At 38.2% G+C, this 19,382-nt stretch overlaps 1 protein-coding gene across 8 annotated transcripts in view; it reads left to right on the forward strand.

The window, feature by feature from the left end:
- LOC136871688 (centrosomin) overlaps nt 1-19,382 on the forward strand; it is a 540,670-nt gene that overhangs the window by 322,611 nt on the left and 198,677 nt on the right. For all 8 annotated transcript variants that reach the window (XR_010859792.2, XR_010859793.2, XR_010859794.2 and 5 more), the window contains exon 5: nt 1,000-1,101. Coding sequence is in view for 5 of the 8 variants with exons in the window: in XM_067145194.2 (XP_067001295.2) it covers nt 1,000-1,101 (102 nt within the window). In the remaining 3 variants the exon portion in view is untranslated. The remainder of the gene's footprint in view (nt 1-999; nt 1,102-19,382) is intronic.

Here is a 19,382-nt window from a genome sequence, read left to right on the forward strand (position 1 = left end):
CAGGCCTTCAGGCTGAACAGTAGTCGGTTGGTAGGCCAAGGCCTTTCAAAGGCTGTAGTGCCATGGAGTAGGGTAACGATCTAAAACTTTAACTGTGTCTCCTTATGAGATCAAACATCCAATCAATTCTTGTTTCTCACAAAGTCTAAGTCTAAAGTTAAAAATGTCACCTCCTTCCATTTCCAGAACAATGGCACAAAGATGGGTGCAATTGTACAATTTAAGGAGAGGCTCAAATTCTTTCACGAGCTCTCATACCTTCAGAACAGTATCGTGGGCTGATAGTCCAGGAACAGTGACAGAATTTAGGTATTCTACTGGGTATTGCTTTGCATTGCCTTGGTTGGTGACAATATTCAATGAGCAAAATACCCTCTCTTTACCTTCAAAGAGCATAAGAATTTGACAATTGATGTTCTGCAACCCTAGTCTTCTTCGAAATTTGAATGGGTTGTAAGTGCAGATTTTGAACACCAGGAAAAAATATGTTCAGTAAGGTCTTCCACAGAGTCTATGACAGTGGCAAGCAGTTAAGGTATTGATACCAGGCCTTGGTTATCAGTCTAACATTCCATTGCCAATCTTCGTTAGGAGTTCAGAGAACTCCTGGCCTTTAGTCTGCGCTCCTTAATATACCCTTGTGTTTCTTGCCAATGCAGCCGGGTAGTTGCCAACCATAATTAGGTTCTCTTGAAAGAGGCATTCTGCTCATCAGCCCTAGTAGCTTCGACGACTACTGGAGGGGTTTGTTGAAAATAGAAAATTGCCAGCAGTTCCACTGTTAGGTCTAAATCTGTAGTCATTTTAAACATGACATGTAAATTAGTCAAATGTCAATTGCTTATATAGAGGAGCTTGAAATTACTTTTTTGGGCATGCCTGTACTTCTTATCCAATATTGCAAAGGTAAATTGAAATGAAGTACCTATAATAGAAATAGATATATATATAATTTTGTACAGTTTGCTTTAAGATTGCTCATTTAAAAATCTTTTTCAGGAAATAAAGGAATATGAGGAAAAATATCAATTATGTGCAAGTCATCATACACAGGAGGAAGTGGATCAACTGCAACATACAATTGAAGAACTAGAAATACAGGTAGATCAAACATTACATTTGTTCTAAAATCTAAATACAGTATTTTACTCCTTCTGATTCCATGTGTTGTATCTCAAATACATGATTGACTCAGATCGATTGATCAATCAGTCAATTAATGAGTCAGTCTGAGTTGAATTTGTCATGTTCTAAATTGAGAGTAATTTTGTGATTGTCTTCTGAGTGCAGCAAAGTTGACTGTATTTATAGTTACATGTTTAAAACATGTAATGCATGGTCTCTGGGATTAGCTTCATGGCTGAGATCTGTACCAGAGAAATAGTTCGTGACAACTTTTGAACAAGTACGTTCAGTGATATTACAGCATTTGAGGCCCAGGTTTCCAACCCTTCATTTATGACTACTTCCTTTTCCTTCATTCTTCTAGTTGTTACTTCACATTTTTCTTCTCATCTCGATAGTCAACTTTATCAATCTTCCTGATTTAGTCATGCAGATAAACCCAGACAAAGTTCTATTCACATTACTTTTTATGCTATTTTTATTCTTCTTTCTTCTTCATCATCATCATCATCATCATCATCATCATCATCCTTCTTTTCCTTTATCCATCTCCTGCCAGGTTGGGGCATTTATGGCACTTCTCCATATCCTCTTCCATCATTTTGTCCCAGTCCAGGTTTTTTTCTCTTTCTTGCACTCCTCTTTATTCAATTGATCCACCCTGGTTCTAGGTCTCCCTCTTGCTCTCTTTCTCTTGAACTTCGTCTCCTTTAATTGTTTTGGTATTTTCTCCTCCATCCTCTTTATATGTCCAAACAATCTTAGTTTACTCCTAACAATTCCCTCAGTCAGTTTTCCCATTCTGACCTCCTTTCCTGCATCTTCATTCCTCAATCTGGCTTTCCTTGTCTTTCCTATCATACTTCATAGGTATTCCATTTCACGGTCTTGTATACTCTCCCTCCTACTTGTCATTGTCCAAGTCTCAGCTGCATAAGTTAATGTGAGTGCACAATACACTGAAGAAAATGGAAATTGCAACACCCAGAAGGAGTGGTGCTACATTGCTGCAATTGAACATGCAGGACGAGTGTTCGGTTGTGCTTCGATGATTACACTTTTAGGTCTCTCTGTCCGCAAGTTTGGACAACAATCAATACAGGATATGCCCACCACGAGCTGCAATACATTGATGAATTCCTCGAGGCATGGAGGCAATAAGGCCCTGGATCATTTCCTGAGGAATTGTGGCCCATGCTTGCTGCACTGCACGGGTCAATTGTTCCAGAGTTGTGGTGGCTGAGGACGGTTGGCCAGTTGTCGACCCATTATGTCCCACACATGCTCAATAGGACTGAGGTCCAGGAATCTGGTGGGCCATTCTAAGGTTGTGATGTCTTAGAGAGCTTCTCTGGAGATGCGTGCAGTGTGAACCCGGGCATTGTCCTGCTGAAACATCCCATTAGCAACGTTCGCCATCATAGGGACAACCACTGGATTGAGTACTCTATCAACGTACTGTCGAGCAGTCATAGTGCCCTCAACAAGCACTAATTGTGATTTCACATTAAAGCCAATAGCTCCCCAGACCATAATGCTTGGTGTTGGCCCTGTGTGCCTCTCAACAATAAGATCTGGGCGGCCCTCTCCCCGGTACGTCGGCGCACACGATTCCGGCAATCACTGCAGGCAAGACAGAAGCACGGTTCATCACTAAAGACGACCCTATGCCATTCGTCAACCCACGTCGATCTTTTTCGACACCAGGCCAGCCTTACATGTCGCTGTTGTGGGCTCAATGGAACACCTTCTGCAGGGACACGGGCTCGTAAGCCAGCTGCACGCAGGTGATTACCAATGTTTGTTGTGTAACGTGGGGTGCCACAGCTGCTCGACTTCGCGCTGCTGTTGCATGGGGTTCCATCCGGGCCATCCGAATGATGCGGCGATCCTCTCTCATAGTTGTCTGTCGCGCTGGGCCTGTGCCAGGTCTCTACGAGTGTGGGTACCTTCATTTGACCACTGCTGTCATACACGTTCTACGGTAGATGCCTCTCGGCCAACACGTGCAGCGACAGTCCTTAGCGATAATCCAGCCTCACACAGCCCAGTTATCCGAGCCCTCTCGACAGTTGTTGATAGTGTGCTTTTCTCTGTCATCGAGGCATGTTTGACGGGGAACACTTCACTGCACAGGTTGCAAGTCAAATACGCTACACCAGAGTTCGTATACTGGAGTTGATTCCTCCGCGACCAATCACGTGGGGAGACATGTAGCAACAATCCAATGGGGTCTGAAACTTTGATCGTTTACATACCTACATGGCATCGTTCCATATCTTGAAAATCAACACAAACGACCAATGCCTTCATGGTGTTGCAATTTCCATTTTCTTAAGTGTACATTTTGTACACTATCTCTTTACACTTCCTTATTCCAGCATTATATTCTGCAGTAATTCACTCACTAGGTATTTGAAACTGTCAACAATTTAAAGGCTTCGACCACTTTTTTCACATTGCCTTTCCCATGTCTTTCTCCGCTTGATATCACTTTTCTCTGCACTGATTTTCATACCAGACTTTTCAATTATCTGGTTCAGTGCATCAAGTTGTTCTTGTAGTTCTTTGCTGTTCGTTCCCCAGGCCACGGTATCGTCTGAAAATAGCAATAACTTCCATTTCCCTATTCCCATATGCTTCCTTTGTGTACTTCATAATTTAGTCTATAACCATTAGAAACAAAAGAGGTGACAGCACATTCCTCTGTCTTAGTCGAGTTTCATTTCTAAATCATTCTGTCTTTCCAACCAGAGTCTGTATGCTGCTGACGCAGTTGTTGTACATTGCTTGCACCTTTTCTACAGTTTGTATACCCAGACTCTTTTTGATCATTGTTCCCCAAACCTTCTCCCTGGGAACATTATTCTATGCCTTTGTTATATCTATGAATGTCACAACCAGGTCCTTTCCATATTCCCAGTTCTTTCCCATTAATTGCCTCATGCTGAAGATTGGGTCCACTGTAGATCTTGTAATGCTAAAGCCATATTGTTTCTTGCAACTCTCTTCCTACCTTTCTTCTCATTCTTCTCTCTGATATCCTTTCCAGTACTTTTTGCCACTTGTGAAAAGTGTATGTTGCATCTGTAGTTATCACTAGGCCTCAGATGTTTAAGACCTAAAAATATCCAAAATATGCAGGCAAATACGCTCTTTAAAAAGGCTAAATGTGACCAAACACATGTACTTCCAACGAATGATTTTTTGCCACTAGTTCTTCTATATTAAAGATACAATTCACTATACAGTCTTATTGCACCACTTCGGTAAAACTTTACTTCTCGCAGCCCAACGTTTATAACATTATAGGGAAGTGAAAATAATGTAAATCTTACTTGGAATTCCTTTTAGAGGAGAGATGTGTTCATTGCCATGTCTAGAAACCCACCAGCCCGCCCCGAGAAATATATTTACTTTTATAACCTAATAAAGAGCAGTAGCCGCCATCGTCCATGGCTCAAGTAGTTTCTTGCATTCTCATTGATCATGGTGAACGGAATGTGACGTCATTGCCATCAATGCTGATAAATACATTGCGTTACCAACCCCGGCTGAATAAAAGCACAAACAAAAAAACACCATGTAAAATTACAATGCGGCTTTAACCGTCCGGACCAATGGTCTTGTCCAGGTCTTATCCTAACCGTCCACACGGCAAGAACCAGTCCAGACCAATCGTGTTTCCACATGAAACTAGAGGTGTAGGGCCGCTTCGCGGCTTCTAACTGTCCAGACCAATGGCCTTGTCCACGGCAAGAATCCTAACCATCCAGACCAATCGTCTTGTCCACGGCAAGAATCCTAACCGTCCAGACCAATCCTGTTTCCACATGAAACTAGGGGCCTAAGGCCGCTTCGCGGCTTCTAACCGTCCAGACCAATGGTCTTGTCTTGTCCACGGCAAGAATCCTAACCGTCCAGACCAATCGTGTTTTCACATGAAACTAGGGGCCTAAGGCCGCTTCGCGGCTTCTAACCGTCCAGACCAATGGTCTTGTCCACGGCAAGAATCCTAACCGTCCAGACCAATCGTCTTGTCCACGGCAAGAATCCTAACCGTCCAGACTAATCGTCTTGCCACCAGCTATCGAAGCACCTCACTCATTAGTTCCTCCGTACAGAGGTTGGCAGCTCTGAGCATAGCTTCACAACATCCTCCCCGAGAAGGCCGCGAGCGTGTAAACAAACGACAGTCGTTCCGCGCGCAGCTGAATGTAGCGAGTGCTGGGCTGCGAGAAGTAAAGCATTGATCACCACTTCAGTTAATTTCCTTACTAGTTCTTTTACCGTAATTCCACTAATCTCTATCATGAAATCAATCATCAGTCATTAAAGTGTGATCAGTACGGAAGATATTTTTAATTAATACTGCAGTCTTACCCAATGGTGACAGAAACCACAATGCTGCTTCTGCAAACCAAGAGAACATTGTATTAGTTATCGGAATTAAGAATGCGCCAACAGTCATTGTGGGGTACAAAATAATTGAAGTAAATTATAGAAGAAGAAAACCAACTCTTATTCCCCATTGATCGCAGCATTTTTGTATGTAGCAGTGTCACTAAGCTGCTAGATATTAAAATGCTTTATAGCACTTACTTTAACTTGCACAGTTTGCAGAAGAGGATTTTTCCTTTAGTAGAGGAGCATTCTTCCCCAAACTCTGTAACACAATTTCTCAATTTAATACTTCCAATACACTTTCTTTAGGTATCCTTATGTCAGCTCTATCATGGTTAGTGTACGTAACTATGAAGCCTTGAAAACTGTCAGTGTTGAAATATTTAAGAAAGGTGAGGGGAGAAAGGTAATTTAAGTGCTACCTGAAGAGGTCACGAGCCACAAGTGCTAAGACAGATAAGAAGATAAGGCTCTGTGGTATTTCCTTTTCTGTTAACAAGGGTGATGTTTGAGTGGACATAAATACCTGCACTGGAAGGCTTACTCTAAAGGAAGTTATTCTAAAACTAGTTATGTCAACTCAGACGAGATATAATAAGCGTCAACTAATCAGCTTTGAGGCCTGAGCTTCAAGTTTCGTCACAATGCCACAAACACATTTACACAAGCAACATCACACATCACAGTCAAAGTACAGTACATTTTTCCGTGACCAAAATATGACCGTAAACAACTAAAATGACTGAAATATGACCAAAACAATAAAAATAGTTAAATATGCCTTTATATGCATCCACCTATCCACCTATAAAATAAGGCTAAATATGCTCAGAAATGTCCAATTCATGTTTAATTCCAACAGATAGCCAAAACTTAAGATCAGAAAAAATACAACATTTCCTGAACATCTGGACCTTAGTTATCACACACTTTGCTTAAAGACTGGTATTATTATCCCCTTTCCCAAGTTTTTTGGCACACATTTCTGTTTCTATATGCACATTAACCATCTGTACACCCATTGTAGTCCAGCAGTTCCAGCAGCCTTTATCATTTTCAGACTGATTTCATCTATCTCTGGTGCCTTCCCTCTTTTCATTTTTCGAACTGCTAATTCCACCTGTAACACTGTTATAATTATTATCTTCTACTGTTGAGTCATCATACCATCTCCTCTGCACAATATCTTGCATTTCAGCAGTTTCTGAAAATAGTCATGCCATCTTCTCTTTATTTCTTCTGTGTTATCAACTCTCCACCTTCCTTTTCTATTACTCCGTATAATTCCACACAGCATTCCTTTACTGCCAGCTCCATCTGTTTCCACCTTTTGGGTGAATTCTTCCCAACTTTTCTTCTACCAATTTCTTACATTTCTGTTTATTATCAAGATACTTCCTTTTGCTTTCTTCTGTTTAATCTCTCTATCTCTATTCCATTCTTGCCATGCTATCTTCTTTTCTTTACTGCTTTGCTCACCTTCTCATTCCACCATAGTGTCTCATTTTCTTACCCCCTGTGGCTGGGGATGCAGACGAAGAATACACCCATGGTATTCCCTGCCTGTCACAAGGGGCGACGTATGTGCAGAAATGGATTGTGGCTTTGTTACTATGAATTGTGCCCCCCTGTAGATGGGAGGGGCTGAATACATCCACAGGTAATCCCTCCCTGTCGTAAAAGACAACTAAAAGGGTCATGTGACCATCCGTCCCCTCTTATTTCTTTTTCTTTTTATCTTGAGGATTGGTTATATCTAATTTAAATTTGATGTGCGTGCTGCTGGGGAAGGGGCCTCTTATGTGTGCAACCATGTTCGAAAGCCAAAACGGTATCCCCAGCCCATCAAGCGGGAGCACCCTGTACTCAGCAGTAGTATCACCTGTCAACACAGGTTCCCGCACAGCCGAATGCCAGAAGAACGTATTATTGTCAATGATTTTTTATATTTTTTTATCTATACTTATTTCTCTGTACATGGATGATATGAAGAAGGCGCAGGTGCTCACTGCCTTAGTCAGTCTATAGTAGGCATCATCCACAATCAGACCCCCAGGCAATACCTGCTATGACCAGGTGAGTATTGCCTTGGCTGCTTGGTTGGGCTACAGAGGCCCCTGGGTGGTATTCGGGGAGGATGGTTTTGGGGATGGCTGGAAATAAACTTCCTCAGCCTGTCCTCCAGCCAAGTCTTTAAACTTTTCATTCCCTCAGAGGGTCAATCCCCTGGAAACAAGCGCACTGTGAAAGCATGCGATCCAGCTTTCGTAGGTTCCTAGTTGATACCAGAACTGATGGGCAAGATTTTAAGCTGGTAAAGTCTGTCTTCTTCAGTAGACACATTGAAATTGTCTACGGCAAACTTAAGACTTAAATGCCCAACGGTAGCTTGTTATTGAAAATGTGCACTGCATTTTGGGCGACCACTTTGGCAAAATACCCGTCAAAATGGAAGAGTATTAATAAACTTCACCATTTTCGGTTCCTAATAGATCTGTATTGACTATTAATGATTCATCAACCTGTGAGAAACAGGACTAATAAAGGTCCGCCTGTTAATAAAATTGATTATATAATTAGTGTATACTGCTCACAAACTTAATTCATACCACCATCATACATGTTTTGAGAAATAGATCTTATTCTCTTCTTCGGTGATAATAAAAAACTTGTCAGAATCCCTAAGGAGATGCTTGAATTTACAACACACAAAACCTTAAAATAAAATATCTACTTTAGAAAACACTTTAAAATCTGGACTTTTCTATTTCTTGTCATTGTCTGAAACATATTTTCATTTTGTCTCTTGAGGAAAGTTGTTCGTTAAAATTCTATCTCTTATGCAAATAGAGTACTATTCACTCAGTACAGCATTACAGCTTTTGAGCTGTATTGAATGTTACTGTATAAATTTGTTTTTGAGGCATTCAGACTTTTTTTTGTATCTAAAAACAAGTGGTGATGGTGATTGTTTTAAGAGGAAGTACAACTAGGCAACCATCCTCTATATAACACTAATCAGAGAGAAAACATTGTAAGAGATGCAACACCAATGAAGATATCGGCCAAAGAAAGTCAAGGGCCACAAAGGGCATGAAAATGAGACTCCCTAGCCCTTGAATCCTCTAATAATGTCAGGGTTGGAAAAGAACAAGAGTTGACCAAGGGAGGGTGGATAGGATAGATGGAAGTGAGGAGCCTGGCACAAATATGTGAAAGCAATGCCAGGACTCGGCTAAGGGCTTTTAGTTGCCTCTTACGACAGGCAGAGGATATCGTGGGTATTCAGTTGCCCCCACCTACAGGGTGTTCTAAAACGAGTAAAAAAGTGCCTACGTGTGTGTTTGACATGCGGACCTCTTCTTCTTATTCATTGTGCTGATATGATGCACTGAAAAGATATAAATCATCTTATCCTACAATGGAAGAGACCTTACTATTAGAACTCTACATAAAACCGTGGGCTGGATAGGCTTTGAGTAAAATGATGTCTCGTTTACCAGTGTGGTTAGAACAGCTGAGTGGAGAAAATTGGGAAATAGATGGTGACGGGGGGGGAGAGGATAATAACCTGACGACAATGTCACATAAGGCAACACAGCTACGGGTTCTATGTTCCTTTATGTTTATTCTTTCATCAAATTTTTTCCATTTTTAAAAAAATTTGTTGAGCTACTAATTTAAATTAATCATTTTAATTAAGTTCACTATTATTCCTTTGTGTCAAGTAAATTTCAGTATCGCTGGGCTTAGTGGCTCAGATGATTGAGGTGCTGGCCTTCTGACCCCAACTTCGCAGGTTTGATCCTGGCTCAGTCCAGTGGTATTTGAAGGTACTCAAACACATCAGCCTCATGTCGTAGATGTACTGGCACTTAAAAGAACTCCTGCGAGACAAAATTCCGGCTCCTCGGCATCTCCGAAAACCATCAAAAAGTAGTTAGTGGGACGTAAAAACAATAACATTATTATTTAAATTTCAATATCTTCAGGAACATCATAAATCTACCTTTATGGTTTGAATGAATAAGTTTCATATCATGTTCTATGTCTGTGAATTCATGACTGTTGTCTTTTATATGGTTCCCCCATTGCTGAATACCTTTTGTCTTTAATTGCGTTGACGTGTTCTCTATACCAGACCGCCAAACTCCTCCCTGACTGCCCAACATATTGCTGTTCACATGCTTGGCATGTGAATTTTTATACTCCTGATTTACTGTACTTATTATTGGTCACTATGCTATTAAAAATAAGATTATTTTATTAGTGGTGTTGTTGGTCCTGTGTGCAATCTTCTCTTTTTTAAATAAACTTGTTAGTGTATATGATTGCTTATTTCTAAACGTCAAAACCACATATTTCTTTTTCTCTTTTCATTCTACAGATAAAGTTGTTCTTGGTTAATTATTAATTTTATTCTTGATTTTATTAACAAAATTTTTGGAGTATCCTTTGTTAAATGCAATCTGATAGATTATATTACTTTCCTTATTAAAATTCTCTTTAGGTACAGGAATCATCATAGCTGCTTTTCTTCTGTTATTCTAGATGATTTGAACTATTACTAATTATTGTATCTGTTTGAATGGGTTTCCTGACTTCACACTAGGTAATGGCCTTTTTACGGTGGTATTCAATTTTGTCTTCTAATCTGTTAGTGGATAGATATTTCTGATAGGCAATTCTTGTCTTTGTTGATTTAATGTATTCATTCCATTGCTGCAGCTTTTCTTGCTCCTATGTTTCTTTTTTGGTTGCCAGGCTTTTGAAGGCAGCTTCTTATAATTTCAAAAAAAATCAAAATCAAAATCTCTTTATTTGCAAATGAGGTGTCTACCTCGGTGGCAAATGGTACACTAAAATACATTATTGTCAAGCACTAAATTTTAAATTAACAGGAGACGAAGAAAATTTTCCTAGAATACAATATTATACAATTTACGCTAATATTTTTTTCTATTAAACACACACATCATCCTTAATAAATTTATATTGTTTACAAAATTCTACTTATAATATCTTACAAACATAGTCAACTCATACACAGTACGGTATGTGAAATTACTTCTAATAATACTATACAACTGGTATAAGATTAAAATTAACATTGAATTTATTTACATATTTATATTTTACCCATTTTGGAACCTAAGTAGCATAACGACCTGCTGCGTCTTAACCAGAGCCCCTTTTGCCACCACTTTTCAGAGTTCCTGAAGGGCCTTCACAGCTACCGTAGCGGTCCCAGGGCCCTCGAAGTCCCCACTGTACTTCACCCCTACAGGCAGTCCCCTACTTGGGCTGTCCAAACTCCTTAGACCAGGGGATGGAATTAATTTAATCACACACATTTATTATTTACAATATCCTGCACTGGTCGAATGCCCTCTAACATTTAATTTATTATCTCTGTTGTTGTTTATTCTCTTCTTGAATATCTGTACAGATTTTGGAAAAGGATCAAACACTACCCCTGGTAAACTGTTCCACTCCTTCACGCCCTTCCCAATGAAAGAAAATTTACCCCAATCGCTTCTGCTAAAATTCCTTCTAATTTTGTACCTGTGGTCAGTTCTACCAATATAATTATTTTCCAACCGAAGCCTCTCACGGATATCTCCTCATGCTTCTTCTCCTGTATAGGCTCTATATAATCCTATAAGTCTACTTTTCTCCCTTCTCTTACTTAAGGTTTCCCACCCAAGTTCCTTTAACATTTCTGATACACTACTCTTTCTCCTGAAATCCCCTGTTACAAACCTTGCTGCTTTCCTCTGCACACCATCTAGTTCTTTTATTAGGTATTCTTGGTGAGGATCCCAAACACTGTTTGCATATTCCAATAATGGACGAACCATACTTAAGTAACATTTTTCTTTTAATTCTTTGTTGCATCCTTTAAGTAGCCTCATTATGACATGTAACGATCTGTATGCTTTCCCAACAACGTCATCAACATGACCCTTCCAGTGCAAATTACTTTCAAATCTCACACCTAAGTATTTGCACTTGCCATCTTTTGGGATAACTACCTCATCCAAAGTATATTCAAATTCAGTTTTAAAGCTCCTGTTTGTAAAAGTTGTAACAGTTGATTTGGCTCCATTAATCTTCATATTATTTTCTTCAACCCATTCCTGGATACTGTCAAGGTCCCTTTGTAATTCTGAACAATCCTCAATGTCATTTATTTCCCTATAAACAATTATGTCATCTGCATACAATCTTATTTTCGATGTTATATTGTTCCCTAAATCATTTGCGTATATTAAGAAAAGTAACGGACCGATTATACTACCCTGTGCAATTCCCTTCCAGACTTTCTCTTCCTGTGATATATTATTTCCTACTTTGACTTTCTGAACCCTTGAATTTAGAAATGTTTTTATCCAACGTGTAACCCTTACGTCCAATCCTATTCCCTCCAATTTCTTTAATAATATTCCATGTTCCACTCTATCAAAGGCTTTGGAAAGATCTATGGCTATGCAATCTAACTGGCCTCCTGAATCTAACTGATCTGATATGTCCTGCTGAAATCCCACCAGTTGTGCCTCGCAAGAAAATTTCTTTCTAAATCCATACTGGCTCCTCATGAACCAATTTTTATCATCACATATCCCTCTGATGTACTTTGCTATTAAACTCTCCAGTATTTTACAAACTATACTGGTCAGGCTGATTGGTCTGTAGTTCTCTGGTTTCCTTTTATCACCCTTTCCTTTATAAATTGGTATTATTATAGATTCCTTCCATTCCTTTGGTATCACACTATTATTTATGACATAGTCAAAGAGAAATTTTAAATAAGGCACTATATACCACCCCATTGTCTTTAATACCTCCCCAGTAATTTGATCACTTCCTGCTGCTTTTCCTTGCTGAAGCAGTTGGATTTCTCTGAAAATATCTTCATTTGTGAATGAGAAGCTTCTTGTTTCCCTTTGTGTCTCTCCCTCTCTATCTTCTGTTACGGTTTCCAAGTCCTGACAATCTTCTTCTGAATCTCGGAATTCCCTACTAAAGAGGTTTGCTTTCTCAGTATCTGTTAAATAGTGTTCACCCCCTTCTCCCACCATTTTAGGAATTTGGATTCCTTTTCCTTTTTGATTCCTAATATATGAATACAGCTTTTTCCATTTCCCTTTGTGGTCATTACCCTCTTGAAGCATGCCATTCATATAATTCTCTTTTGCTTCCTTTTTCACTCTATTCAGTTCCCTCATTAGTTGTTTTCTAGAGTCTCTATTCTCCCTACCTTCTTTGATTTTCCTGTTTACTATTCTACATTTTCTTTTTAATTTTCTTATTTCCCTTGTGTAATAAACAGGGTCTGAGGTCATTTTACCCTTCTTAACAGGTACAAATCTCTTCTCTCCTTCCAAATGATTCATTTAAATTTAGCCCAAAGTGTATCCACATTATTCCCTTCACTTATCCAACAACTGAATTGTGATTTAAGGTAAGTCCCAAATTCATCAACTTTAGTTTTTCTGTATAATTTCTTGTCTTTTGTGACCCTCTTATTAAGCATTTTTGGTACGAGTCCTACATCCATTATTACAGCCTTATGGTCACCTATTCCTTCAATTACCTCAGTTTTATCAACAATTTCCCATGGTTTAACCAAGAATATATCTAGCAAGTTATTGAGACGAGTTGGTTCTTGTACTACTTGTGTAAATCCTCCCTCCCAAATTAACTTATTTGCCAGTTTCTGTTCATGGGCTTCACTTGCAGCTCCATTCCATTCAACTTCAGGCAAGTTTAGATCTCCCCCAATTATTACCGTATCATTATTGTTTTTATGGCTTGTGTATTCTTCCACTCATTTTCTGTATCTTCACCTGAAATGATTGATGCAATAATTTCAGAGAGGCAGTGATGATGCAGGCATTTGATGCTTGGATCTCTTCATATTTTGAAGCTGGTACCTTCATTCTTAGGGAGTCTTTCTTCCTGACCCATGTAGGTTTGTATCATAACTTGCTTATTACTAGAAGACGATCTGTTTGTAGTTCTGCACCTTGAAAGACTCTAAAATCTAACATCAGTTATGAAGCTTTCTCATTGCATATGACATAATTAATTGTGGATCTTGGTTCTCTCGCACACCGGGTGTATTTGTGACTATGTTGGAATATTGTATTCATAATTCTTAATTTGTTATACACAATGAAATCAATTCACCTAGTCCCGTTTTTATTCCTAATGCTTTCCTCAAATTTTCCAACATGATTATCCACTGGTGTATTACCAGCTCTCATATTGAGATTGCCCATTTAAAGGACCAAATCAGTTTTCAAATCAAATCAAAATACGTTATTTGCAAATGAGGTTCTCGGTGGCAAATGATATACAAAAATGCATTGTTCTCAACAACTGAATTTTAAATTAAAATGAAAAGAAGACATTTTTCCTAAAATACAGTATTATACAATTTGCTTTAACAATTTTTCTATTAAACACACAGCTCATCCTTAATAAATTTATATTATTTACAAAATTCTACTCATCAGTGACGTGCACTGAACCCCATCTACCCCAGCGCTGCTCGGGTAAGAACTTTATATTAACATTTTCTAATTATTCCTTAGAATGCTTTTTTATAATGTTTAAAAACTGGCAAACATCTAAGCCAAGCCAAGTACAGCTGTCTCAACAATCCGCTCACTCTACCACAGCTCAGCTTCTCCAGCGAGCTGGGTTTCCTTGCCGGCACGATAGAGAGCTACCCCCAGTGAAATTTAAGGTCGCTTGGGTGACTCATGCAATTGAAGCTTCCTTGAGGCGGAGCTGTGGCACCTGCCCTGACAGCAATTTACGGCGACATTTCAGGTGAAGATACAGAAAATGAGTGGAAGAATACACACGTGACTAAATGTACATCATCATCATATAGCATTCCTTTAACAACACAATCTTAATCAAAGCTTCATTATATAAATATGTATGTATGGTTCAGCTGAAGATGACCTTGTATATGAGGTCGAAACCGGTCCTGTAGTTAATTATATGCAATAAATAAGTATTGATTGGTGGAAATCCTCTCCTATTTTTAATTGTGCAATTCGTCAATACGGAAATGAAGATTATAGATTACGACACACTAGAGACTGCAAGAAAAATATCAACATCTTAACAGTATAGGCACTTGCACATCGTCTTGCTAATAAAAATAAAGCCAGTATATGAAATCAATTGTAATACAGAAAATTTTGGCATGTATACAGTTTTTTCGAGCAATTCATTGAGCGGCACATGTAGAGTATGTGTTCCGATAGCCGCAGAAAAATATTTAGGTTGCCCAGCGTGAACAGAGTTGAGCGTGAATGGTTGTTTGTGATGGTGGTATATAGTGAACTTTTGTAGTGTTCCTCTTGGATTATAGGTGGAGGTTTCACGAGTTCTGTGGCATTCTTCATGAATATAAAGTGTGTTATACATCGTGACAAATATTTCCCCTCATTTGCCGTTGATGCACGTACACTCAGTATGCGAGTGAAACTATAAACTTCAACGACGGTAAAATACCAGTTAAATTTTGCTGATTAGTTTAGATTAGGCTTTTTAAGTAAAAAACAAATAGTTCCAGTGTATTTTTGTGAAAACCATGACTGTACTATCACGAAGCATCACCGGATGAAACTGTAAGTACATTGTTTAAAATCTGCTATAGATAAAGGTGTGATGGTGTCGTTACTGCCATGAATATCAGTTTGGAAGTATGTGCGAGCATGTGGTTGAAAATATTCTTGAAAGATCTTTCTCAGGTAGACCTTTCCACGAAAAATGCAGCCTTATAAAATGGCAGTGTTGACTTTAGAGAATGTAGTGGGGCTACAATTGTTTATATTTAAAAAACATTTTTGCAGCTGGGGTAATGAATATATTCACTGCACGCCACTGCTAATCATATCTTCTGTAACTTACACACTAAATCAACTTATATACAGTATGTGGAATTACTTCAAAAGAAATACTATACAATTGCTATAAGATTTAAATGTACAATGCTTTTTTTTTAAAACCCATTTTGGTACCTAACATGCATAACGACCTGCTGCGTCTTAACCAGAACCCCTTTTGCCACTGGTTTTCAGAGTTCCTTAAGGCCTTCACAGCTACCACAGCGGTTCTAGGGTCCTCGAAATCCTCACCATACTTCAGCCCTACAGGCAGTCCCCTGTCCAGTCTCCGTAGACAAGGGGATGGAATTAATTTATTCACAAAATTTCTTTATTTACAATACAATATACAATAATTTATAATGTCAGAGTCCTCCGTGGGGTAGACATTGACTCGGATCATTATATCTCAAAAATAAAAATCAAGTTAACACCAAAAAGGAAACACAAACATAATCATCTCAAAGCAAGGAGAAATTATGATCCCAGTTACTTAATAAATAATAAAATATATTTAGAGAGATCCAAAACACCTTTAAATGACAAATTAGAGACAATGATCAACAAACTTAAAACCATAGCTGAAGAAATTGCCCCAATCAAAAGGAGAAAGAAACATGCGTGGTGGAACGAGGAATGTGACAAAGCAATTCAAGCAAGACACAAGGCATGGATAAATGATCAACAGAGGAAAACGGAAAAATCTCGAGAAGAACTAATTAATGCCAGAAGACAAACAGCTAAAGAAATTAGGACAATTAAAAGGAATTATCAAAAGGAAATGCTTAGCACTATAGAAGAAACATTCAATCAGCATAAAACAAGAGACTATTACAAAACATTCAAGCAATATCAATCTAAATTTACCCCTCCCACACTTATGTTAAGAAATAAAAATGGTAAAATGGCACACAATAATCAGGATAATGCTAACATTCTTGCAGAATACTTTAAAGAGTTACTTAATTGTGAGGATCCTGTGGAACATTTAGAATTTGATCCTAACCCAAAAAATAAAACTCCATTACAAAAGATTATACCACCAGTTTACAATGAAGTGAAAACGGCAATTAATGCACTTAAAAACTACAAAGCAGCAGGAGAGAATCAAATAGTAGCAGAAATATGGAAGAATGCTAATGATCAGACTATTCAAAACCTACATAAATACATCATTGATATTTGGAACACGGAGAAGCTTCCTGAGGAATGGAATACAGCGATAATCCACCCGCTGCACAAGAAAGGTGATCGTTCCGATCCAAATAATTATCGGGGGATATCCTTACTTGATATTACATACAAGATTTTATCCAAGATTATATACACAAGAATCCAAGAACAACTCGACCAAGAACTTGGAGAATATCAGGGAGGATTTCGACCAGGTAGAAGCTGTCCAGATCAAATCATTAGTTTAAAATGGATAATGAAGCACCAAAGAGTTCGAAGTAAGGGTCTGGTCATCACGTTTGTAGATTTTAAAAAAGCATACGACAGTATTCATCGTGACTCATTATTAAAAAGCCTTAAAGAATTTGGCTTACATCAAAAACTTGTTAACCTCATTAATATGACTTTTAAAAATACGAAGGCAAAAGTTAAATTTAGAGGTGAATTATCAGAATCATTCACTATAAGAACTGGACTTCGACAAGGAGACGGACTTTCACCATTGTTATTTAATTGTGCATTGGAGAAGGTTATGCGTGAATGGAACAAGAAATGCCAACCAACTATCAAGATCGGTAGAAATATTAAACTCAACTGCCTTGCTTTTGCGGACGATTTAGCATTACTTGCAAATACAATAGAAGAGGCTAAATTTCAAATTGAACAACTAGAAATTATAGCTAAAAAAATGGGATTACAAATTTCATTTGAAAAAACAGAAATGATGCCAACTTTTAAAGTTGATTTACCAGTTATTCAGCTGAACAGTAATAAAGAGATTAAAATTGTTCAGAAATTCAAATATCTTGGGGAAATAATAACATGGAACACAAATGAAAAAGAAGCAATAGAACACAGAACAACTAAATTTAAACAAGCACAAAGACTTACCTGGCCAACCTATAAAAAAAAATCTCTTTCGATAAACGCTAAGCTGAAACACTATAATTCCATAGTTAAACCAGAGGCAACCTATGCTAGTGAAACTTTATTCAAATTAAATGTAAAATCTACAACAGACAAATTACAGAAAACTGAGAGAAGAATTCTTAGAACAATTATTAATAAAAAACACCAAGTTGATGGACAGTGGAGATTGTTGCCTAACAACATTGTCTATCGTGAATGTGAATCAATAATATCTACAATGCGTAAAAGAAGAATTTCCTTTTTCTGTCACATATCAAGATTAGCAGACACCAGGATATTGAAACAACTATTCGATTACTTTTTGAAGAATAAAATCAATAATAATTGGTTCAAAGAAGTTCAGGACGATTTGGAAGAATTGGGTATAACTCGGCAACAAATCAAAGACAGAAAAGAGAAGAGGATTTTGAAGAACAAAAGCATAAGTCTCAAACTAAAAGCAGTTGAACGGAAACAATATACTATATCGGACACACAAAGGGCTTCCAGGTCGGAGAGGATGAAAAAGTTCTGGGAGAAGAAGAAGAAGAAATTAACTCAAATGTATTGATTTCAGTGCTCCAATGTGGGCGTAAAATATGTAAATAAATAAATAAATAATATACACAGGTTGAATGTCATTTAACATTGCTTTTCCCTGTTGCTGTTTATTCTTTTCTTGAATATCTGTACAGTTTTGTTGACCTTATTGATTACTTTCTGAAGATCTTCATTAAAAAAATTTCACTTTCTACATCCTGATCTTTCAGCAAGGCTATAAACACAGTCCTGTTAAATGTCCACGAGAATATTTAATTCTAAGTTCTGTTATCTTCTCATTCCAATGCACATAAGGGTCATTGTCTTTATGTAATCTTTTACCCAACCATTAACATCACTCTAGATTTAGCTCGTACATTTCAGTCAGCTCCACTGTAGAACTAGAAAATTCATTGTTTCCTTGGATGTGTTCAGCTTTCTTTTGGTTTCTGTTATTGTTGCTATTGAGGTATTTTGCTTGGCTGGAATGTCATATAGCTTACCACCTTTGTAGAATGTACCTTGGACATTCCAGGTTGCTATTGCTCTATATTCTGTTTCTTCAATTTACTATGTCTCATACATCCATCCATCAATCAAAAGTCCTCTCATTGGGGGCTAGCCAATAGAGAGCAAGTCTAGTGATGTGGTTGCCTCCGCCAAGTCTCTAGATGGGCTTCCAGATATTTAACTATGGTTATACTGCCAATAATCTGTTTTAGGGCATGACCATGTAGTATGACTTGCTAGGCATCTGGCCCCTTTTATCTACACACACGTAAAGGAGGTAGTTCCAGAGGTGGACAGCGTTACCCAGCTTGTTCATGTTTTAACACATCTAGCGCCATGCGATCCACGGTGGGCACACCAGTTTGTTGATGTGGGACCACGAGACCCACTGGTGGGTAACTTTAGCACCGCGTATTACAAAGCGAACACACAAAATATATATAATGCTAATTGCAGAGCATTAGAACTTAGCATTACAGATCTCACCACTCTTATGCCACTTAAGTATTCTAATACCACATTTGCTTTGTGTAGTAAGCACAGTTAGTACAAAAATTTGGAAAGCAATTTCAGGAATGTGATACGTGAAAAATTTTTAGGATATATATATTTTTCAGTTGTTAGAAATTATAAGTTAATTTTCACTGAGCTATATGTTCGCTCTGGAAACAGTTGAGGCACATGGGCACGCTGCAAGCTTTCACAGTATGTATTCATTTTTTTGGCGTGGGTTTGAGTGCAACAGCTGTCTTCTTCTTCTTCTCTCTCTCTCTCTCTCTCTCTCTCTCTCTTTTTCCTTTTTATCAAAAG

The sequence above is a fragment of the Anabrus simplex genome, chromosome 4, assembly GCF_040414725.1.
Source record: "Anabrus simplex isolate iqAnaSimp1 chromosome 4, ASM4041472v1, whole genome shotgun sequence".
NCBI lineage: Eukaryota > Metazoa > Arthropoda > Insecta > Orthoptera > Tettigoniidae > Anabrus > Anabrus simplex.